Raw genomic sequence first — 22,817 nt, forward strand, 5'->3', positions numbered from 1 at the left:
CACTATGATATCCTAATGGAAGGGGAATGTCATAGTATGAGATTGTGTATGTCCACTATGAATTTCAATGGGTGAGATATGCCTTGTTTGTTGTCTTTCGGTTCAAAACACAGAGCCTTGGTGCATCCACATCAATGACCGGTGAGTGCAGTGCAATAACCTCAAAGAATACAGGGGATTTGCTCCTCCCTAACCGCCTCTCTCCTTCTTTTCCAATTCAGTCAACATACGATTCAATAATAGCGAAGGCTGATCTAGCCCCCCCAGATACCCTGTCTGATTCGTTTCCGAGACTCAAGGATAACTCGGCCAATAGAAGCGTCTATGAGACTATCACCGGACATGGCGCAATTCATCTCGTCATTGGCGCCGCTCGCGCGCTTCGCCACCTGCAGTCTGTTCTTAGCGATCCCAAAACGGCTTTCAGGTGCTTTCGTTTAAGCCGAGGATGCATCATATATCATGATAGCATCGATGCTACTGTGGCTTGGCGGATCTTCTAGATACAAGTACCGTATACTTCCCCGCATTGGTATCACTCGAGATCCCCACACCCTCAACTCTAGCCTGCATGAGAGCTGAGCTTGGGGGTGCGTGACAAGGGTCTTAGCTAGAGAGACTCCCTGTCGTATTGGAGAATAGTGAAGTGAAGAGAAATCAGACTAAGACAACGAAAACCACCTTGAGAAAAATGATGCACCTCGAATGTTATACCCAGATTGGGATATTAATCTATATCTATGCTGTCTTTATAAGACATACTATTGTGAACTTGAATGATAAAGGAACTATTCTGTAATTATGAGCAAATATTGTGTAGAGTTCTTTGAAAATATATCCTCATTAGTTCTAGGCTAACTTGACAGACTTGACTGACAATTCTCATAGTTCAGTTACCCAATCCTTTACCATCTGAAATCAGTATCTATGGATATTACAGACAAACAGAAACACTCCAAATACAACAATCCATAGAGCAACATTCAGTAGGAAAGCCTCAACTGCTCTCGCAGTCTGTCCAACTATCACAATGGGTATCTACCCTGGCGGCAAAAGCGTTCGCATCGACTCTCCCCGCCACCTCACTATTCGACATGCTCGTCGCCTTGTGTCTGCACATCAACGCAATGTTCGACTTGCTCTTCAAAGCTCTGGAGCCCTTCAAGATGAAGGAGAGAGCAGTGAAGAAGAAATTGACCCCTTACCGGAAGGGCAGCAGAAGCTCAACTCATACTGGGCGCCTGGTCTGGAGGCGGGCAAGGAACATATTGTCTCTGTAGAACAAGACATTAACCCAAACACTACAAAAAAGGGCAGCAAGAAACTGCACCTGACAGCTGAGCAAGGCTTCTTTGTTGACGCTCCTCAGTTCTCGCTGCCTGACGGGAGTGTTCACTCGACATATCCTCCCGCGGGCTACAGCGATGATCACAGAATCTTGCCGCACATTGTCCTCACGGACCCTCACCTTCCATGGGAGCGCTTGGGCAGCCCAAAACAGGGCACCAACGCCGAGTTGAGGGAGAAGGTGAGGCTGATGGCTCTGGGTTCTGGAGAACCAGCGGTGCGCAATCGTGTACCTTGGCTGGTGCTGCTTTCTTTTGATCAGAGCGAACTGCGTCTGCCTCCTGAGGATCTGGACAAAATCTTCAGTGCCACGAGCGATGGTGTCATCAAGCCCGTCAAGCAGTCCTCTACCATGACTGTCAACACGAGCATCGCAGATCTGTGGAAACTGAGCAGCGATGTCATCACGCCAGTAACACCAGACCTGGGCCCAGAGTCCATGAAGGACAGCCGGGGAGATTTTATCTTCGTCCAGCCTGAAATCTTCAAGAGCTTCTTTTCCACGTGGGACAAAGACAACAACAGGGTGATTCCGGCGAACAACAAGGCAGATACTCTACAGTATCAGTATCTGGCACATGTACGTAAGATCAACGGCGCCGGCATGGCCCTCGCGGGGGTAGAAAATACCGCCGTCTTCAGCATCGTCATCGGAAACAGAACTGGCCCTCTAGACAATCAGACGCCAACAACCATGTGCGCACATCTCGTGTCAATTGAAGGCGTGGAAGACATGGCGTTTCCCAACGATAGCCAACGCTATGTAGCTCTCTGCTCGCTCTATAGCTGGAACTATACGGTGCTGCCGCCCGATACTCTCAACGTGCCCGATGCCTTTGAGCATCTTGGCAGAACTTTGGATGTTCTGCGCGCTCCGGAGAGTATTATCAAGCCTCTACGAGATGCTCCTGACAAGATCCGACAGCGCGTTGCCAGTCGCCTTGACGACGGTTACACGCTGGTCAAGTATCGCACGCAGACGGGTGAACCAACAGTTGCGCTATACAGAGGGCCATTTACGCCCACAGATGTGCCAGATCTAGCTCACTTGACCAAGTCCTCAAACTCCAGTGTTGATCTCCAGATCCTGGACAAAGAGGTTGGCATTATGGATATTACCTATTCGATAGCATGGCAGACTGGTCGCACCATGGCTCTCGGCGACGAAGTCTTTACTGCTGCCCTTATTAGGCTGAGAACAGCTATTCATGGACCTGCCATGAAGGCAGTCAAGCTGCAGATGATCAAGGATATCAACGACGTCTCGTTTCGAACAAAAGACGAAGTGCTTGCAGACCTCCCTGAAGTGATCCAGAGCCTTGCGAATATTCACATAAGGCGTGACGATGGCAATAACTTTGCGCCTCCAATGCCTGGACAGCCCTTTTTCTCCCCTGGAGGAGCCAAGAAACGCTGGTTCCGCCCGAAAATGGGTCGCTCTGATCTTCCAAATATGTCCTTTACCGATCTGGACTTTGAGCAAAGGTACAAGGCCGCGGCGGTAGACGTTGCCCGTAGGCTTGCAGGGAGTAAGTCGGAGGGTCTATTGTATGATGAGACCAATGACCCAGTATCGACGGACTGGATGATTGTGCTCTCGTGGCTCGTTGACAAAATGTTCCTGTCGGGTGTCCCCGCGCACAGTTTGATACCGGATCCAACGTATCTGGGCCCAGAAAGCCTGAGATTCTTCCGCATTGATAAGAACTGGATCGATTCCATGATTGATGGTGCTTTGTCGTTAGGCAACCATTCGCTCGTCGACGACGATCGGATTGGCATCAAGGACGCGCTCAATGCCTACATCAATAGCGTACCTCAAGGAGCTAAACATAAGATTCAGATCCCTGCCTATGGCTTCTACCTGCGATCCGACTTGGTCACCATGTTTCCTGATCTTCGCGTAGAGGTACTCCCTGATGAAGAGGCTCTTCTCGCTGCTGGCGAGGAGCCTCCAGCTGGCGCTCCACTCCTCCGCCACAACATTGTCGCGGATGGCATCATGATGGGCTTCATGGACCGCCTGCCAGGATCAAACCAGTTTGGCCAGCTAGTCTTTACGCAGCCAGCTCACCAGCAGCGGTATGCCGTGGCTCGTGGACTCGACGTCAAAGGAATCAAAGTCAATATACGCAAACAGTACACGGTGGACCAAAAGACTCGTGAGACAGATGATAGCAGGCATGACAAACTTACACAGATCAACACCGTCCCCACGGACAAAGACAACATCTTCATCTGGGGGTCAAAGCCAGGGCAAGGCCTCAATGACCTCCGCATCTTGCGTCTCCCAAAGTACGCAAACGTGCAGCTGGAGGAGCTCGAGAAATGGAAACAGACTGCCCCTGATGGGACGCCTTACTTTCAGGATAATACGGCAACCTCGGCGCTCTTTTCTATGCAGTTGAATGATCCCGTCTACAAGCTCACCATTGACCTCAAGGGCCATCCAGAGAAAAAGACCCTGGCCGCTCTTGGCCCGTCGAGTGGCCCTAGTGCTCCTCAAGTCAGAACGCTGAGACAGCTGGAACCAGCTCGAATGGCGATGCATCCCGGTTATAGACAAGGGGGCAGTGGCGTCTCCTCTCAACTTACACGCCATGGTGATGACGACGACGACGAAGGTGCAACGGGGGCAACCTTTCAACGTCATGGGGAATATGTGCCTACGGCGAAGGCCCTTGCAAAGAACTTGGCACCCCATGTCCGCCACATCCCAACCATCTCAGCTCACAAACTGCCGAAGCCAAGCGAAGCCATCTCATCATTTGCTGGGCACAAGCCACGCGATAAGTTTAGCGACTCAGCAAGTACACCAAGGTACAGAATCACCGTCAGCAGCAACATCGGCACCCACTGGGACGTCATCACTCTCCGCAAGCCAAACTTGCAGCAAGACATCATCTTTGCCGTCTCTGTGGAGCAGAACCAGAGCAACCAGTACATGCTCGCAGAACTCGACATTCAGATCAAGCTCGGTCCAGCCAAACAACCGGACAACTACTTGATGCCGACTTACGAAGGCACCGGCGCCATCATGTTGACCAATCTCCGCTTCAACGTGCTGCCCCAGATTCTGGATGATGGCGGTCAGCGGGTGTTGCGCCTGCGAGTGTTGCCGCGTGCCGCCAAAGGCTGGATTGACATTGGCACGGTCAAGGAGCTCGGCTTTATGCTGGGGCTCGCCCAGGTTAATGAATCACTGGGTGATCCGACCCAGGTGGAGTTGGATGTGTGGGCAATCTACTGTAAAGATGCGCAGAATCCCAAGTTGGGAGACGATAATACCGTCAAGGTACCCAATTCACTTACGACGAGGGTCACGGTGTTTGACAATCCGCAATGGGTGCAGTAGTTGGATGGGAATATTCGGATGGGTTGACTGCAGCGTCGGTTAGTTTTTCACGATGGCGAGAGAAAAGAACTAGTGCGACTGGACATGGAGTGAAGTTCAAGGTCCTCTGTAGCTCATTGCGCAGTCTCAATTGAATGCTCACATTCTTTCTTTCGCTGCCTATCTTTTTCGGGGCATAGCTGTGGTGTTGTAATTGACTGCCCAGAATCTTAAAGATTGCGACTTTTGGCATAAATATAAGGAGTCTGTTGTTCCTGGAGAACATCCAATGCACATATTGGTATATGTAACTTCACCCAATGAGCATTGCAGTTAAAGTCTCCATAATTCTGTCGCTGTGCCTGAGGGGGCACGAATTTAAACATCATCAGGCTGCAGCAAAAACTTCGACCTTCCTACCCCCTTCTTTATTTGCGATAGCGGACGATCCGGACACGGTGATTCATGACGGCAATATGGGCGCCAAAACATGGCTTCAAAAGCATTCTCTCTGGCCTTCACGTTCATCCTCCTCTGTATCCACGAGGCAGCCCGATGCAGTTGATTCAGCCCATGCCCAAAATGATCAAAGGCACCTAAAGGAACCAGTTGCTAACGCGGCACCGAATGCCAATGCGTCGACTGTGCCTCAAGCAAAAGCAAATAAAACCACTGAACAATCTGAGGCTACCTGTATTCCATCCTCAGTGACATCAGCAACCTTTGATGATACTCCGATTCGAGAACTTTGGAATGTTGCATACGAGAAATTGCGCGAAGGAGAAGGCGCCCTTGTTGCAGAATATGAGGCTAGGCTGCAAGGGAGCGTCGTCGCCGGTCTGGGTGAAGGTCTGAAGCCAAAATCGAACACCAGAGAGCGCATGTGGGCGATTCTTCAAAGCAAGATGAACGAAGTAAACCAAAATACGACCAAGTTCAATATAGGCAGCACTGAAGTCAAGATGAGAGACGTTGCCCAACTAGTCTTGAATGTTGTTGGGGCTGCGAATAGGTACATCAGCCAGGCTGTAAGCGCCAATCCGTCAGCCTCGATCGCTTGGGTCGGTATCAGCGTTTTGCTACCAGTAAGTCAAGATGCACGTTACGCAATGAAGTATGATTACATCTAATAACTAATATAAATGAGCAGCTATTCACGAATATATCAACTGAAAGTGCCGTTCAGGCGAAAGGACTGGAGTACATTGCATCTCTTATATCACAAAGCCAAATGAGAGAAGAACTCTACATCAAATGTTACGAGTCACGGAAAGAGACTCAACAGGAGTTTCAGCAATCACACCGCGAATATAAAGCCGCATTAGAGCGACTTTACAGGCAAATATTGAAATTTCAGGCTAAAAGCTGCTACCATTTCTCAAATAGCTCCGTCTTTCGCTACGGCCTTGACGCCGTCAAGTGGAACGACTGGGATCAGCTAGTGAACGACGTGCGCCAGCGAGATACAGAGTTTGCCGCTTTTGAGCAGATTTGGCGAGATCTACAGCATTTTGAAGAGCGCCTAGCAGCCGAAAGCCTGCAGCGAGAGACCATAGATTCTATGGCTGCTATAAGAGGAGAAATGTCCATATCGCGCGAGGCCGCCGAAAGAGCAATGACTAAACAAGAACGCTATGAACTATTCGACTGGCTTTGTGATATTGACCCTTCCTCAATCTACAATACTGCTCGAGAAAGGCACGAACCTGGCACCAATGAATGGCTAGTACAAAGTAAAGAGTTTCAGACCTGGGAGAGGAGTGATGGGTCACTGTTATGGCTCCATGGAAAAGGTAAGTCTAACGCTTTTATTTTTCATAGGGTAAATTATATATACCTACGTCGTCTTCGTTCGTCTGCCTAGAATTTAAACTGACCATGTATTTTTAGCCGGCTCGGGAAAATCCATCATCAGTTCCTCGGTCATTAGCTATTTGAAAGACAAATACGCATCGCGGCCTTCAACAGCTCTCGCTTACTTCTATTTTAGCTTCAGCGACGTCAAGAAGCAACAAGTGGACGGAATGCTTGCGTCTCTTATCAAACAGATCTGTTCGTGTCTACCCGACATACCACAATCGGTCAAGCGCCTTGGAGCTTATAAAACGAAAGGCGAGCGTCCAGATACTAGAACACTCGAAGCAGCACTTATAGCTTCAACACTGAGGCTCTCGTCCGTGTATTTTGTTATCGACGGCTTGGATGAGTGTCCGCTTCTTAGCAAACAGAGGGAAAAGTTATTAAAAACTTTATATAATATCTTTTCAAACCTAGTTAAGAATTTTCATGTTTTTTTATCAAGCCGCAAAGAATATGATATTGACCTCAAAATGCGCGCCCTTTTATCTTCTCCAGAAAATTTTGATATCGATCTATTGGTACAACAAGAAACTCTTAATAATGATATTCGTCAATACATTTTCTCAACATTAGTGACGGAGAAATTCGAATTGTGGCCAGTTGACATTAAGGAAGAGGTGGGTCAATCACTTATTGAAAAGGCGGATAGCATGTGAGTCGATAGATCTTGTGCATACTCAATGGAGTGCTATGATTAACAGTCTCTGTTAAGGTTTCAATATGTCCGTTTTCAGCTAGAAATACTTCAAGAGCTTTCATCTGCATCCGAGATCCGCAAGGCCCTCCTTGACCTTCCCATTGGGCTTGATGCAACTTACGACCGAATTCTCCAAAATATTGATACCAAGTTCCAACGTCGAGTCATAAACTCGCTTAAGTGGCTGGCGTTCTCTAAAAGCCTCTTGACTATCGAAGAATTGGCTGAGATTTTCATCATTGACCCAGATAAAGATATTGCCTTTGATGAAGGCACGCGACTTTTCTCTTCTTTAGCCATATTGAAATATTTTTCTGGCTTGGTTGTCAATGAAAAAGAAACGAATACGGTCCGCCTGGTTCACTTCTCCATCAAAGAATATTTAACTTCTGACAGGATAGAAGAAAGGCTTACCTCGGCCTTCTCATTTACAGAGGCGGACGCCCACATGCATATCGCGCGTTCGTGTCTCTCGTATGCTGCGCACTTGAGCACCACGGCTAAGAAAAAGACTCAAACAACCCTCCGCGATTTACGAAAGACCCATCATTTAATAGACTACGCGACTTCGGCGTGGGCGGACCATCTCGAGGAGGTACCGCGTGTGCAGTGGCCAGACAAAGTCATAATCACCGCTGTACTTGCACTTACCGACCAAAGCCCAGGCTCATTTGCCCCTCTAATGATGGGGCGAATAACAGTAAGGGAAAATTTGGAACATTTGTTAAAGAGGCCGCATTGTTACACTGCTTACAGCGGCTTTCGCCAGTTAACCGAGGCAATGATTGCTGAGAAGCATGGTACGCATGAGTATATTACGCAAGAAGATTTGGATTTTGGACTCCATTATGCGGCCTATGGAGGTCACTTGGACATTGTGCAATTATTCCTTGAAAAGGGCGCCAACATGAAGGCACATTGCGGCAAATGGGCATCAGCAGTTCATGCGGCCGTTGGCGGCGAACACATCAATGTTTTAGATTTTTTTGTCAGAAACGGGTGGGCTGATGTCAATTGTCAGCCGGCTTTATTCGTGTGTATTTTTGAATGGGATACACAAACATTGGGGTATCTTCTCGACCAAGGCATGAACATGGATACGCAGGATGAACAACATGGGACCGCACTACACAAGGCAATCATCAACGGGAATTCCACGGATTTCGAACTATTGCTGGAGAGAGGCGTTGACATAAATGCGCTGAATGAGGAACTCGGCACACCACTTCAGGCCGCATGCGAGAGACTGTGCTATCATGATGATCGAAATCTTCGCTACATTGAGAAGCTATTGGACTGCGGCGCAGACCCCAACATCCGCGGTGGAGAGTGCGGGACAGCGCTGCAAGCCGCGTGCAGTACTGAACTCATAAGCAAGACGGAGGTGCGCATAGAAGCTGTGCGGCTTCTCCTTGAGCACGGCGCTGATGTGAATGCTCAAGGAGGATTCTGGGGCTCCAGCCTGCACGCGGCAGCAGCATCGATGTACTCTGAGGAAAATGTCGAATTGATGAAGCTACTCCTTGATAACGGCGCCAAAGTCAATCAAACGAGTGGCAGCTGGGGAACTGCGCTGCATGTTGCCTGTTATCATGGGACTATTGAGGCAGCGCGCTTTCTGGTTGACCGAGGTGCTGATGTCAACGCTGAAAGTGATCGGTTCGGCACGCCAATATTGGCCGCAGCGGCTCGGGGACAGTACAATGAAGATTTCCCCAGGTTGCCATTTTTTACTTTGCTCATGGATAAAGGGGCCAACGTCAATCATCGAGGGGGGGAGTATGGGTCTGCGCTTCAAGCCCATTTTCACGAGGAGGCCAACGAAATTGAATCGTTGCACTTTCTCCTTAAACACTGCTCAGATGTCAATGCCGAAGGCGGCAAGTATGGGACGGCACTCATAGCTGCCTGTACGGGTTATTCGCGGAGAGAAGATTGTGTGCAGATGCTGCTGGATCTCGGCGCCCACGTAAATACACAAAGTGAGGAATATGGAACAGCACTCATCGCTGCGTGCGATAGAGGCGAAAAAGACACGAGAATAGTTCAACGGTTGCTGGAATGCGGCGCTGATGTAAATGCAAAAGGCGGCGAACATGGAACGGCGCTCATAGCTGCCTGCAGTTGGAACTACTCTGAGGCGGTAGAGTTGCTGCTCAACCATGGCGCAAACCTCCATCTCCAGGACTGCGCCGCTTGGCATTCGGCCATTCGTGGTATAGCCACTCACGAAAGTCCCCTTCCGACTAGCGACAGAGCCGACGATCTCATGCTTGAACACTTCCTTAATCGCAACATGGATATCAATCATGAGCATCCAGAGTATGGCACCGCCCTGCACGCTATGATGAATGCGGAGGGACGAGCAGGCCCAGAATGGCGTCAAGGGATCAGAATGCTACTCAAGCACCACATCAACCCAAACATCATGAGCGAGCGGTTAGGCTCCGCGCTCCACATAGCGTGTGCGATCAAACACGCACACGACTACTTCGATTCTCACTGCAAGGAGTGCTGGAATCTTGACAACTCATCCAGCAAAGCAGCGTATCTTCTTGAACAGTGCCCCAATATCAATGTAAATGCACAAGGCGGAACGTTCGGTACAGCTCTTCAGGCGGCCGCCTATTCGGGCCAGATCATATCAGTAAGGATGTTGCTAGACAGGAAAGCCGATATTAACGCATGCAGTGGAAAATACCACAGCGCCTTGAACGGAGCTATCATCAGCGGACATTGGAACATTGTCAAAGTTCTACTTGCCGCTGGCGCAACACCTGATTGTCATCTACAGGAAGAACCTGACGAAGCTTGGCTTCGGACTATTCTAGAGGAGGACGGCCGAGGGGCAGTAGAGAGATATAGAAAGTTTTGGAAAGTAGAGTTGGGGAGGAAAACGGGAGGAGAAGGAGCCTCGAACTCATAACGATGATCTAAGATTGTTCCCTTTGTCACAATTTAGTTGTCATTTGAGAAGAGTTTTTTATTCAATATGACCTGAAGAATTCAGCTAAATACTTTATGAGCCGATTCTCCTTATTTGTCGAGTAGATGGATAGTATATAACACTAACAGCGGTTACAAGGTCTCAGCCAAGCGCAGCACCATGAGGTCAGGAACCCTTAGCTGCATGTTACATAAAGAAACGTTATCTCAGCGTGTTAACACTTTTTTCCAACAGAGATGCTTCCGTAATCACTCATAATTTAAATGAAGTTCGTAAAGTTTGATTGGATGTGTGGTTGTTACTCTCAGCGTGTAGTGGGAATAGATTTGGGCATGAGCGAGCACGTGCATACCTGTATAAACCACGATGGCGGAACTTTCGGGGTTTTAAGTTCAACGTCTTCTATTATTATATCCCGCGTCTCCGTTTTTAGATCCACACGAAACGTCCAGTTCGAATTCAAAGAGAGCGATATTAACCGCTTATAGGCTGCCAAAGCCGTTGGTTGGGTACCTGAACTTACACATTCCTGTGATCCGTTGGGAAGTACTCGTATAGAGTACCTATGCTTGCTCAGCTAAGAAGATCTTCGTCAAGACATCAGTCGGCCAAGCATCAAGGGGCTCCAGCTGTGCTGTTTTGTCAACATTATCGGGCTCGCCATTCGAAAGGGGGTCGGCTTCAATATCCGAGAGCATCTCCAGTCCCTTGAAGAATGTCACAACAATTTTATCCGGGGTATCCCCGTTTATGCAAATCGTTGAAGATTCCTCCATTCGTCCAAGCCCCATCTCAAATCGAAGCGCTAGGCCACGACCGGGAATGTCTTCAATGCATAACTTTGCTTAGTAGACAAGCTGATGCCGCGGCCATCGACTTTTACAGCGTAAATCTCGGTCCCGCTGCATCGTCAGGACAAAATGCTCCGGGGGCGGGCGTTGACTCGTCACGTGGACGCGGCATGCGACGAAGCAGCAGAACTTCCAAGGCACAGCTTCCACCATGGGCTCACTAGGACCGAGCATTCATCGTCCACTGGCGATGCTGTGAGGACGACAAGAGGCCCCTTGGCTGGGATCGCGTTTTCACGGATACACCCATGGCGACGGCCTCTGGTAATACTGGGCGGCCGAAAGCGTTCTTCCCAAAGGCAGACGCCGCCATCCTGACATCGAGACACGGAGTCCCGCCGGTTCGTCCGCGGACCGTATGGCCCGTCTTCGATCCGGACAATGTCGACAGGCCGATCGGAGCGTGGACTCCAGAAGTAGAGAAATGCTTCTATCCTCCAAAGGTGGACGAATTTGCGGCATCTTCAATCCCTGACGAGCCCATGTGCATCCCCGACCGATATCTGCGCGCCTTTCTAGCCGAGAATGAGAGATTGAGGTCGTCCATGCTTTGGTACTACACTCGCGATATCCTCAGCGAGACCGAGTTCCTCTCTGGACTTCAGGAAAAGGCACATTTGGCGCAGGAATCCACTGGCTGGGAGTTTGTCGTCATTGGCATCCTCGATGTCAATTACTACATTCGCCTGGCTTCTATTGGACTTCCTCTGGCCATCCTTCCACGTGGAGAGACTCTGTGTGCACACACCGTTACCCAACCTCCAGGCGTATGTGAATGACCGTGTCCGTTGTGTCGAGTCTGACTGACCCTTACTAGAATGTGTTTCTGTTGCCAAATATGATGGAGGACTGGAGATTCAGAAATTCACCTTATGTTGAGTCTGGTGGGCTCCGGGCATACGCTGGAGCGCCACTGCGCTTGCAAAATGAGTCGGGAGACTGCGTTAGCCTTGGATCACTTTGTGTCACTTCCAGGACAAAACAAGAGCCTTTGACCAAATCTCAACAACAAACGCTCGCTCGCTTGGCCGACTGGGTCGTCGCCGATATCGTCCAATGTGCGAGAGCAAGGCGTCAGCGAGACCGGCGCCGAATGTCAGAACTTATCTCATCAGCACAAGCCGAAGCAGAAAAAACATCTTCAGAAGAGCCGATTTTACGGATACTAAGGGCTACGTATCCAGATGCGGCCGTAAATGTACAATCATCCAAGGAGGCCCGTGTCGAAATCGAAGATCATGACCCTATACCCTTAGCCGACTTCGATGGTGGCTTGTGGGAGGACACAGAATACCTTGACGATTTCATTAATAACTCGAACCAAAAGGCTTTCCCGTCAACCAGGGTAGTGCGTGCTATCGTTGCACCATGCGACACCCTAGCGGGACCTTCTTCGCTTGTTGTCGCCTCCAAGGACTTTCGACTGGTGTTTGATGATGTTGATTCCTGGTTTGTTTATACTTGTGCAACCATGCTCTCTCAGGTATGGCACAAGCGCCTCCTGACGGAAGTAATGAGAGCAAAAGAAAAGTTTCTTCGCGGGATTTCTCACCAGCTACGAACCCCGATTCATGGCATCCTCGGTTCTGTAGACCTGCTGGCCGAAGAGCTCCTGTTGCGAAAACAGCGTGAAAGTAAGGATGCAACATCATTGCCGGCCATAGACTTGACAGCCAAGCTTTTAGAATCCACCGTCTATCTGGATACCATCAAATCGGCAGGACGAGATCTGATGTCCATAGTCAACAACATGATTACCCTAAACCGGTGGGCTGACATCGCCATGACGAATCGACAGTATGCTGAACACAATATTAACGATCTCGAGATGGAGTTGGGAAATGAGCTTCGCAAAACAACTTCAGACGATACTCGTTACAAGGCCTCTGTTTTCTTTCACCATGACCCATCGCTGGATTGCGTCAACTTTAGGACCGACCTCGGCCTCCTTCGTGATAGCTTGGTACCAATCATCATTAATGCCATTCAAAACACCCCAAAAGGCCTCATAACGGTAACCACATCGATACAGTCGGATCACCAACAGCTAATCGTTGATGTCGAGGACACTGGCCGTGGCATCCATCCTGACCACCATGAACGCATATTTGAGCCTTATGAAAAGGTGGAAATGCATTCACTGGGTGCCGGGCTAGGCCTGACCATTGCATCCAGGTTGGCAACACTGCTCCACGGGTCTGTCAGCTTGGTATCGTCAGAAGTCAGCCGTGGGTCGCACTTCAAAGTCATATTTCAGGAGATGGATTGTGTCCACGTACCACTTTCATCACAACCCCTCGCTCAGAAATTCAATACTCTATCTTCCAAATTTTACAACATGGCGACTGGCTCAGATAACACAATGTTGTTCGACCACTTGACTCGTTTCCTGGCCTGGCACGGCTTTAAATCCTCAGACAGCCTGGATGACTCCTTTGCCATTTTTGATTTTGTGCCAGATTTGAGGAAGCATCGCTCAAATATGTCACAGATCCCATCAGGATACGTTGCCCTCTGTCTCGTGCCGGCCTCAGAAGGGAAATGCTTCCTGGATCAGACATCTAAGAACATAATATATATTAGTGCGCCCTTTTTACCTTCCACGATAAGCGCAGCACTCGAAGAAGCAGACAAATGTCTTTCAAATATGAAAGCCTCAATTGCACGCACGCCTGAACTTGACGATTCCTCGATCAATCCCTTAGAAAGAACCACAGATCTGAGCACAGAGAATGAGGACAATCCCTCACCTGATCCAAATGGACCGGTGACCCAGCCAACCGCAGTTATCGCACCTGATACTGGGTTAACAACGCCTCCCGACGAAATAAACTATGATGCTTCAATCCCCACCGCCCTCACAATCTCCACGCCTACGGCACTTCTTGTTGATGACAATGTCATCAATCTCCGCATTTTGCAGATGTACTGCACCAAACGAGGACTACCATACCACTGCGCGACTGACGGCCTGCAAGCTGTGGAGATATTTTCACGACAACAATCCCTGGCCACCGCCGGCAAGGGAGCAGGGATCCACCTCATCTTCATGGATCTTCAAATGCCAGTCTGTGATGGGTTCAAAGCAACCCAGCAGATACGCCAACTCGAGAAACAGAACAAGTGGGGACAAAGCATCATGTTTATTGTGACCGGCCAAGACAGCCCGACAGACAAAACGACTGCAGAGGACGTTGGCGCTGACGAATACCTGGTGAAGCCTGTTGGCATCAAAATTTTGGATCGTAATGTGGCTCGGCACTTTCCAAAATTTAAAGCTGGCTAGGGTCCATATAAATGCAGTATACGAGCACCCACCGGCATATGTATGGCTTCTTTCGCCGTTCCGCCGTATTCCAAATATCGTAACCCGCCAATCCGTTGATAACCCAGTCCTCAACGGTTCTTCAGTGCGACGGCATACGATGAGCACTACGAGACGTAGACATGTTAATGAGCCACACTACGATTATACGAGAACCGTAGCTATTACCTATCAGTACATTACAGCCTTACAGTATACGAGGTAGGCCAGCGAGCGACGTCACAAAGCATAGATCATTTTTGAGTGATGATATGTTTGTCAATAATCCCACCAATAGTAACACTTCATCTCTGCATTGGTCAGCTTCTGTATGCTAGTGTGTTGTTTAATATATGCAGAAACACATATAAGTGTACTATTTGGTAGCCGTGTCTAGAGCACCCCTATTCAAAGCCTTTGACAAATCTCGGCGCACTTAAAAATAGTTGCTGCGTATTAATCTAGTGTGTTAACTGATACCCGACCCCAGCGTCTTTATAACCTCCCAAATGCGGCAACGTCAGCCTTGGTCAACCCAAGCGCATAGACAATCTAGGAAGGTCATAATCCATCGACCCGCGTAGAACGTAAGCCTTATGTCTAACTTGCGTTACCGATGAGGTAGTTACATGGTCCGTACGGTTGGTAACAAAGCTTGTTCTCCCTACCGAGGTTAATTATCTGGATAGTTGTTGAGAACAAAACTACCACTTGTTGATGCCACAATTTAACTTGTTGATGCCACAATTTATGTTACTCCGAATTACGAACCATCCCTTCCTCTATGTTCTCTGTTATAAGAGCGGCGTTGACTATTGCGCTAAGTATAAAATTAAGCATAGCGAAACCCTTCAACTATAAGTTACCTGGGTATATACACCTGTAGGCTGAGTACTTGACAATATCCAATTACAATCGACACTACGCCGCACTTGTGCTCCCATACCTGCAGGGCCTATAGTGGGCCGTAAGCGCTATCAAAAGGTCAGCTTATGTAGCTGCGAATGTTGCGGCTTCATATGGGCTCGGCTATCAAACTGGGTAATTCCAGCCAACTAAGAGGTCAAGTTGGGTATGACAAGCCATAAGGCTGTAAACTTTTTTTTTCCATCAATGAATCCATGACTCCTTACAGCGACAATCATTTCTATAAAGAGAGACAACTTCCTTCCATTTCTGCGACGATCCGAGAACTTTATTCCACAACTCAACCAATCAACTCAGTCTTACAATACCACGACTCCCCAGTTCAAACAAACCCAGTCACAATGCGTTTCTTCGCCCTTGTCGCCCCTCTCCTCTCGCTGGCAGCTGCTGCTCCTACCTTGGATGTGGCAGAGGGAAGCATCAATGAGCTCCTTAAGCGAGGCGATGGCTCGGGCGTCCACCTCGTGAACTGCGATGACTTTGGAGGCGAGGGTACAATTGTCCCCAAGAGCTCCCACGTTGTTGTAAGTTTATAACCATGATTGCCTAACCTTTATCGAGAGCTTCCAAATAACCATATCGTTGTGCTAGTTCTGTGACAATGATAGCAACTGCAACTTCTCGCCCTCCGGTGACAACATCTGCACGATGGGACAGAACTTCTGGTTCACGTGGGAGGGCCAAGCTCAAGCCTGCACATTCTCTTCTGGCGCTCGGTTTTCTTGGTTCATCAACAGCAACGCACAGTCCCAAGCCAACTTTGCACATGTTGGGTAAGTCTTGCAAAGCTCTCCGACGCGACTAAGCTCTCAGACTAACGTGATGTCATGTAGCGATGGTGGCAACCAGTTCCGAGCCTACGCTGGTTTCAAGGACGACAAGCACACCATGTTCTTCAGGGGAAGTGGCCAGTGCCATTCTATCTACTACTTTGTTTAATGGGTTAGTGGAATTACTTAGACGGACAAGTAGGGGTTCTTAATCTTGAGTTACCATTTGACAACTACCAACAGTCAAGCGCTTTGGATGGGTGTTGGTATAGTTGATTATGACTCATTTTGTTTCATAACCTTTCATTTGATACGGTTTCCCCTCAGCCCTACTGAGTTTGGTATTCACGTAGCATTGTATAACCCACTCTGTTACGGAGGATTTTTGCAAGGGTTACCCGTCAGCCCTACTACATTAGGTACATATATAGCGTTGTACATAAAATACAAAAGCAATTGGATTGGCACTATGTCTTGAGCATATTTGATGGCACTGGCGGTTATAGTTTTTTCAATAACATAACTACGACTTCTTACATTTCTTGGATATTAGTGCCCTACTACCTATATGTAGGCATTCGCTAAATTATTAAAACACGGCAAAGGAGAATTAGACCAGGGATTTAGAGCAGCGAGAATGATTTATAAGTTGAATAAAATCATTGAACGTTCACAGATGACCATAGGTAATAGAGATCTCGTGGTCCCGTCAAGCACTTGTCTTGACTGTGATGTCTTCCATTGGTGGTATCCCAAGTCTAAAAGTCTAGATTCAGATGATTCCGTTTTTTGGCTGATAGGAACCCTGCGCTAAGATGCTTGCTACCGTTTATTTTTCTTTCTCGCGATAAAAACGCCCAGCGACACCCACCTCATAGTTCACCGTAGTTTGGGGCGCATGCCACCACCGGACGGCCTGATAGTCATTTTCCCCATCACATCTGCTTCATAGGTTATAGTTTTACACACAAGTGAAACTGCACATTGGTTTTTTTGCAGGAGAATAGGACAATAGCCTTGTCTATCAATTATCATCGTCAATCTCAGCCAAACGTCGGACTTGGATGAGAGCCTCGCAGCAAAACAAAGAGAATTTGGCAGTGACGCGTGCCGCAGCAGGTAGGCCAAGTCAAATCTTTTAATGACACCACCACGCAAAATATCGATACCCAGATAGTTGTGACACACCTCTTCCGAACGATAGACTACAACTTCTGACAACCCCTTGCTATGAAGACAACGGAGACAGCGAGGAATCCTATCTTGCATTGGTGGAGGACTGTAGGACGCTCAGGAATAGACTTCTTGTCGAGCAAGCGTCTACATTGACTATCCCTACGGTCAACTAAATAGAGGTGCTATTTGAAAGCGCTATCAATATATTGGTATATGCTTATATCTACCTATATGTGACTACGCATTGCTAAAGGCTACTACACAGGCTACACGAATGACTTATTATTAGAAACTTGTACGTAATAAGTAGCGATATTTTTACACCACTCTTGGCTACCTACGAGTTCTATAAAGGCAAGGAGGTGTTTAGATGCAAGAGCTCAAGTAAACTAGGCCAATGTCTCAGTTGAGGTTACAAAACAAGCTCACATTACCAATACTACTTTGTCGTACAGCTAAACACGCCTCCTATCTTCTGGCTGAAGTAAGTGAGGCAATGTCCCAGTTGAGGTTGCAAAATCGAGCTCACATGGCCAATACCACTTTGTAGTACAGCTGAACACATTCACCTACACACAACTCCCATCTTCTATCTGAAGATTTTTACTACTAATGACTTGCTTCCCGTCCTAAAATATATTGCGTTTCTTAGATTGTAACCACTCTTTGAATTTAGAAACAGCTTGTATTTATTCTATACACTGAAACAAACCACAACAACGCACTTCAAACTTGTTACCATGGCCCTTGTTGCGCTCTTGGGGGTTCAAGCTTATGCCCAAATCACTGCTACTGATATATCGAAGGACATAGAAATGGTCCATGAGATTCATGGTGAATTCAGCGGCTACTTGGCTTCTCATGGCCCCGATAGCGTGGACTATTTATTATAGCGTAAGTCCATTTCTTTTTCAATCAAATTTGCACCGTAAGGCTAATTAGTACTTTGAAGCGTATAGATGGCTTCTTCGACAGTCTGAGTAGCGGATATTCAGAAATTGCTGATAATTCTCGTCGGAACGTTCAACTTTCGGACAGTGGTCGCGCTAGTATTCGTAATGAATTATACAAGGTCTGTGAAATGCAAATTCCCAAACTAGCAGATATTGCTAATGAACACTTCTAGCTTGATATTGATCTACATAATTTCCTTGCTGGATTCTATGAAATAACTATTATGAAGTATTGGGTCAAAGTTGTATCTATTAGAGAGGTAGCGCGAAATATTGAGGTAGGGCTAATTTCCCCAAACTGAATGGAAAATTCAGCATGGGCATTTAGAACATCTGGATGCGCTATACATCGGATATGATACTAACTTGCTTGTAGATGATGCTTAGAATGGTGTGACACGGTCAATTCCACCTTTCAGAGCAGAATTGACTTGGCTCTGCACTAACCAGGAGCTGATATGAAAGTTCGGAAGCAGATTCGGATGCAGGTTAATATCTCTTTGCTACGAAGCTCTCTTAGCGACAACGATCTGACGATCTGGTCCGCATTGGCACTAAATGGGAGGCAGATAAAGTATGTTATCAGGATCACTTTGTGAATAGTTAGAAAAGGAGATGTAATGCCTCATCTTGGGAATTTTCAGATAGTTTGAGTGCAATTTTAATCACAAACCATGAATGATGTGGATTAAGTTGTGTAATGGAGTTCTAGGGATCTGAAACATAATTTTTCTGTAAGGTGGTTTGGTGTTCTTTGAGATATATCTTATCCTGCCAATACTCTGTGTGTTTTGTGCCGTAGTAATATTACTGTTGTGTCTTTGGTGTAGTATTCATAAATCCTAGCAACCTGGAACGATTAATACCGGAGATTGAGGAACCTGCATTCAGCGTTTCGCGATATTTGTTTAATTACAGTCAATAACTGGACGACTACACCAATATCCTCGAAGCTGCGGAGCAACCAACAAGACATCCATCTTACATCCAATTTCCGACTTGGTCGCCTCGACCTTTTGTCGCCTTCCTTTTTGCCGATGCGCGCATCTCAGCTTGTTCTTCTGGAGTAGATATTCTTGTAATATAATACTATTGAGGCCGTCTCCAAGCACATACGACCATAGGTAGAGGAAAATTCGGGGTCCCGTCTGCTCCCCCATCGACAAGCCTCTAACCGGCAGATTAGTAGTTGAGTGGGTGACCATCAGCGAACACCGGCTGTTGTATGTTTTTGCCTTTTTTTTGCCCTTTTTCTGCATCTCAAACTCCAAAATGTCGAGTGAACACTGGATACGAGAGTCTCAGTGAGACGGAGTTCCAAATGCGGTGGGATGCATAATGGTGTGATGTGGCGGGGTTGTTGAGAACCAGTCAACTCCCCGCAATGCCGAGCACATGAACTTATTCATATAATCTCGACGCTTCAATTCACTCATATATCGTCTTCTCCGTCTTGGGATATCTGTGTAAGAGAGCCTTTGCAGCTGAAGCTGCCGTTGCAGCAGCAAAATCCTGCCACCTCTTGTTCTTGTGAGAATCAGCGTAGTCACAAACTCCCTTCACAATAATACAGGGAATCTCTCCCCAGATTCCAGCTCCCTCCATCTCAAAGGCAATAACACCTTCTTTTGCGGCAATATTATCGCGATCTTCTCCGGATTTCAGAACTGTATCGCCTGACGCGACGGTACCGATGTGAATTGCGGGTTCCTGCGCTTCCTCGTGGCTGGTCCCCTCAAGTTCTTGTTTCTCCTGGAGACGTTCCCTACCAACTAAAGAGCTGTCTTCGCATCCTAGCGCCTCACAAGTCTCGTTCAAAGCCTCTTCGCAAACTGCGTTAGGGTCACTGCTACAAACAGTGCAAGCGCTGGCCCGTGAGCCGCGATGCTTGTGACGATAATCCGGCTTAAATAGCTTGTCTTTGACCGTTCCAGGGTATCGGTACTTGGTAAGTGTTCGACGATTCTTGCTTTGTCCCGTGTTCTGAAGCTGTGTCAAGAACTGGGCCGTTTGTCTTTGAAGCAGACTCAATCCCCGATCAGTCTCAAAATTGTTCAAGAGACCTTGAATGTTTTTTGAAGCTTTTCCTAAATTGTCCTGAAAAGAGCTCTTGCGTACAAATCCATTGGGATATGTCCTGCCAAAATCGTATTGGACAACTGCCCTGCTGATTACTACATCGCCGAGGAGAATCTCATCCTCTGCAAAAGGACCAGCACGAGGTACGCCTCCGCAGACGCCCACAAGTAGCGCCAACTCGACGTTGTTATAACTTGATCTGAAGCTAGCGGCTGCGGCTGCGGCGTTGGACTTTCCCATCTGCGGGAGAAGCGCAAGGACGACGTTATGTTTGCCAATGCGGCCTGTTGTATAGGTATTGAGATCGCCGGCAGCTCTGCCGTAACGATCACCGTCTTCGTCCCAGAACTCATCGAATGTTTGACAAATAGCGTTATATTCCGTAGGAATGGCGCAGATAATAGCAACGTCGAAGTGGTCTCGGCCTTGAGGAGCCATGGGTGTCATGGTTGCAGAGCGGAAACTAAAGCGCGAATTAGAACTCAGGCTCCTTCAGTTCAAAAGATGGATCGAAAATGGAGAGAAATACGAACAAGTTATTGGAGAGAGCTTCTGAACTGTTGTAGCTGGCAAAGTTGGAAGTACTCCGTCGTAAGATCCGTGTAGACGGATCATCGGTTGTGTTTCTGTGAGATAATGAGACGCTCTGAGGAGTCTTTCTGAGCCGAGATAGAAATCTCTCTTCATGACGACTATCCAGTTGTAGAGGTTCTGCAATGTATACTTTGTTGGATTGAGAAGATTCAGAGAACGATCCTCGGCGCTTCCGCTTAAGTCCCTCGGGATGAAGCTCCTTCTCCAGGTTCCGCACAATCTGCTCATAGATGACCTCTCTCATGGCGGTACCTGACAAAGTGCTTTGTTCATCTTGACCTCTTTGTAGGTGCATATGTAGATACAAACAACCTTGGACAGCTTGGAGGTAGAAGCTATTCCGATCTTGTCGCGCCTCTTCCACGTAACCACACATCTGGGCCCAATTCCCAATGTTCTTGGTAATGTTTTGTGGATCGACCTCGAGTTTTATCGGCTCACCGTTGACAATCTCGAGCAACAGTTTGGCAAATGAGAGGAGAATTGGATTGCCAGGGCCAATTTTCTCGTGAATATTAGGTTGTCTGAAGGTAGGAGGACGCGATCTCACCAAGATATGCCACCACGGAGGCTCTCCATGCGAACGAGCTGAGCGCATGATGAATATGCTGTCAGCATTCCAGTTACAAAATGCGCGCTCAAGGCTTTTGTCGAAAAAGACCATGAGGCATCTAGCCAAGGCCAATGCTAAAGACGTCTTTTCTTTGTGATCAAATCTTTCCATGGCCAAACCTTGCAGATAAGCCCCGGGGCTGATTGGACGGAACATGTTTTTATCGAATAACGAGTTTAGGGTTTCTTCTTCGTAGTCCTGAAGGGACGTGGCTACCGGTGGCTCCTCGTCCGTAATATCGAAAAGTCCTCTCTGGTCAAAGAATAGGCGAAGTTTCGTACGTTGCTTCCATGTTTCGTGTATAGCGATGCAGATATTATTTTTCTTCCTCAGATTCATTGGGGCCCTAGTATATCTTTGTCAGATTTGCGCTTCTAATGACCAATATGCTTCAGCGGGTTCAATTACTGAATAGAGTCGCAAACAGCCTCTTGCCAATCGCACCTGGACTGGCAACACGACATGAGCATTTCGATCTTTGGTCGGCTTGAGTCGGCATGAGATTCCTCCAAGACTCTCAACTTAATCTCGTGTCTCATGCTGCAATTCACTTGTTGAAATTCCTTAAAAATGGCATCTATGACAACGCCCACTGGATTTATCGGCAGGGCGTTTTGATGCAATTTGGACTTTGGCTCATCCAAACGCATCTGTGGCTGGAAAGCGTCATTTTGGCTCTGTGATTGATCTGATTTCACTATCAACCGCTGTAGAATTGCTTTCCAAGCCGCTACTTGGCTTATGGCTTGGTTCCCGACCGCACCGGAACGCAAGATGAAAAGAGACGAGGCTGGGTCGCTCAATAAGTCGAATTGGCTGTGGTTTGATGCATCGAGGAAAATCATCAACGCAGCTAGCCTTGGGTAGATGCTGCCGACTTTTGCAATATCGTGAGAGTCGCTAACAGAGTTGTCGTTATCCGCATATCCTGCAATAAACTCTTCATTCACCATATGATTGAGAGATGCCAAAAGACCATGTGCCCTCTGGTGTAAGTCATGGTATTCCTCGTCTGAGAGGTCGACGTCTAAAGTTGCTGTCTTTAAGATGTCGCGAAGGTCGCAATCCAGCAGGTCAGCGTCATTTTGAATCCTGGTGGGACGGTCTACGCTCGCTTTGCGACTCGCAAATGGCGCAAGTCGACCCGCCAAGCGCACCTTGAGTGCTTGGAAGCCAATCCATCCAAGGGACTCGGTTGGGAGCATGGCATGTCTGTGTATTTGACTTCCAGTTTACAACGGACAAGACCCTGCGTGACTGGTGTAAGCCTCTGTGTAGTAGCGAGGGCAGTTTGCGGCTGAAGATTGAAAGCGGGGGTTTTGTGAGGCTCTCATAAGCAAAGCTATCGGAGACGATCCTCATATC

At 47.8% G+C, this 22,817-nt stretch overlaps 5 protein-coding genes across 5 annotated transcripts; 4 read left to right on the forward strand and 1 right to left on the reverse strand.

The window, feature by feature from the left end:
- Window positions 1-1,030: 1,030 nt before the first annotated feature.
- Window positions 1,031-4,702, forward strand: Triagg1_1491 (uncharacterized protein; the record flags this gene model as incomplete). The annotated part of the gene is made up of 1 exon (XM_062895567.1): window positions 1,031-4,702. One exon carries the CDS (start codon window positions 1,031-1,033, stop codon window positions 4,700-4,702), a length of 3,672 nt encoding a protein of 1,223 aa, XP_062759830.1.
- A 299-nt stretch (window positions 4,703-5,001) lies between these two features.
- Triagg1_1492 (uncharacterized protein) lies at window positions 5,002-10,164 on the forward strand (the record flags this gene model as incomplete). The annotated part of the gene is made up of 5 exons (XM_062895568.1): window positions 5,002-5,766; window positions 5,832-6,474; window positions 6,572-6,733; window positions 7,115-7,193; window positions 7,254-10,164. 5 exons carry the CDS (start codon window positions 5,002-5,004, stop codon window positions 10,162-10,164), a joined length of 4,560 nt encoding a protein of 1,519 aa, XP_062759831.1.
- A 1,120-nt stretch (window positions 10,165-11,284) lies between these two features.
- Window positions 11,285-14,322, forward strand: Triagg1_1493 (uncharacterized protein; the record flags this gene model as incomplete). Its single annotated transcript, XM_062895569.1, has 2 exons — window positions 11,285-11,803; window positions 11,854-14,322. 2 exons carry the CDS (start codon window positions 11,285-11,287, stop codon window positions 14,320-14,322), a joined length of 2,988 nt encoding a protein of 995 aa, XP_062759832.1.
- Window positions 14,323-15,608: 1,286 nt separating this feature from the next.
- On the forward strand, window positions 15,609-16,206 carry Triagg1_1494 (uncharacterized protein; the record flags this gene model as incomplete). Its single annotated transcript, XM_062895570.1, has 3 exons — window positions 15,609-15,791; window positions 15,859-16,040; window positions 16,101-16,206. The coding sequence occupies 3 exons, from the start codon at window positions 15,609-15,611 to the stop codon at window positions 16,204-16,206; spliced, it is 471 nt and encodes a 156-aa protein (XP_062759833.1).
- A 3,388-nt stretch (window positions 16,207-19,594) lies between these two features.
- Triagg1_1495 (uncharacterized protein) lies at window positions 19,595-22,657 on the reverse strand (the record flags this gene model as incomplete). Its single annotated transcript, XM_062895571.1, has 3 exons — window positions 19,595-20,708; window positions 20,779-21,798; window positions 21,897-22,657. 3 exons carry the CDS (start codon window positions 22,655-22,657, stop codon window positions 19,595-19,597), a joined length of 2,895 nt encoding a protein of 964 aa, XP_062759834.1.
- Window positions 22,658-22,817: the final 160 nt, after the last annotated feature.

Source organism: Trichoderma aggressivum (assembly GCF_033847375.1).
Source record: "Trichoderma aggressivum f. europaeum strain CBS 100526 chromosome Unknown scaffold_003, whole genome shotgun sequence".
Lineage (NCBI taxonomy): Eukaryota > Fungi > Ascomycota > Sordariomycetes > Hypocreales > Hypocreaceae > Trichoderma > Trichoderma aggressivum.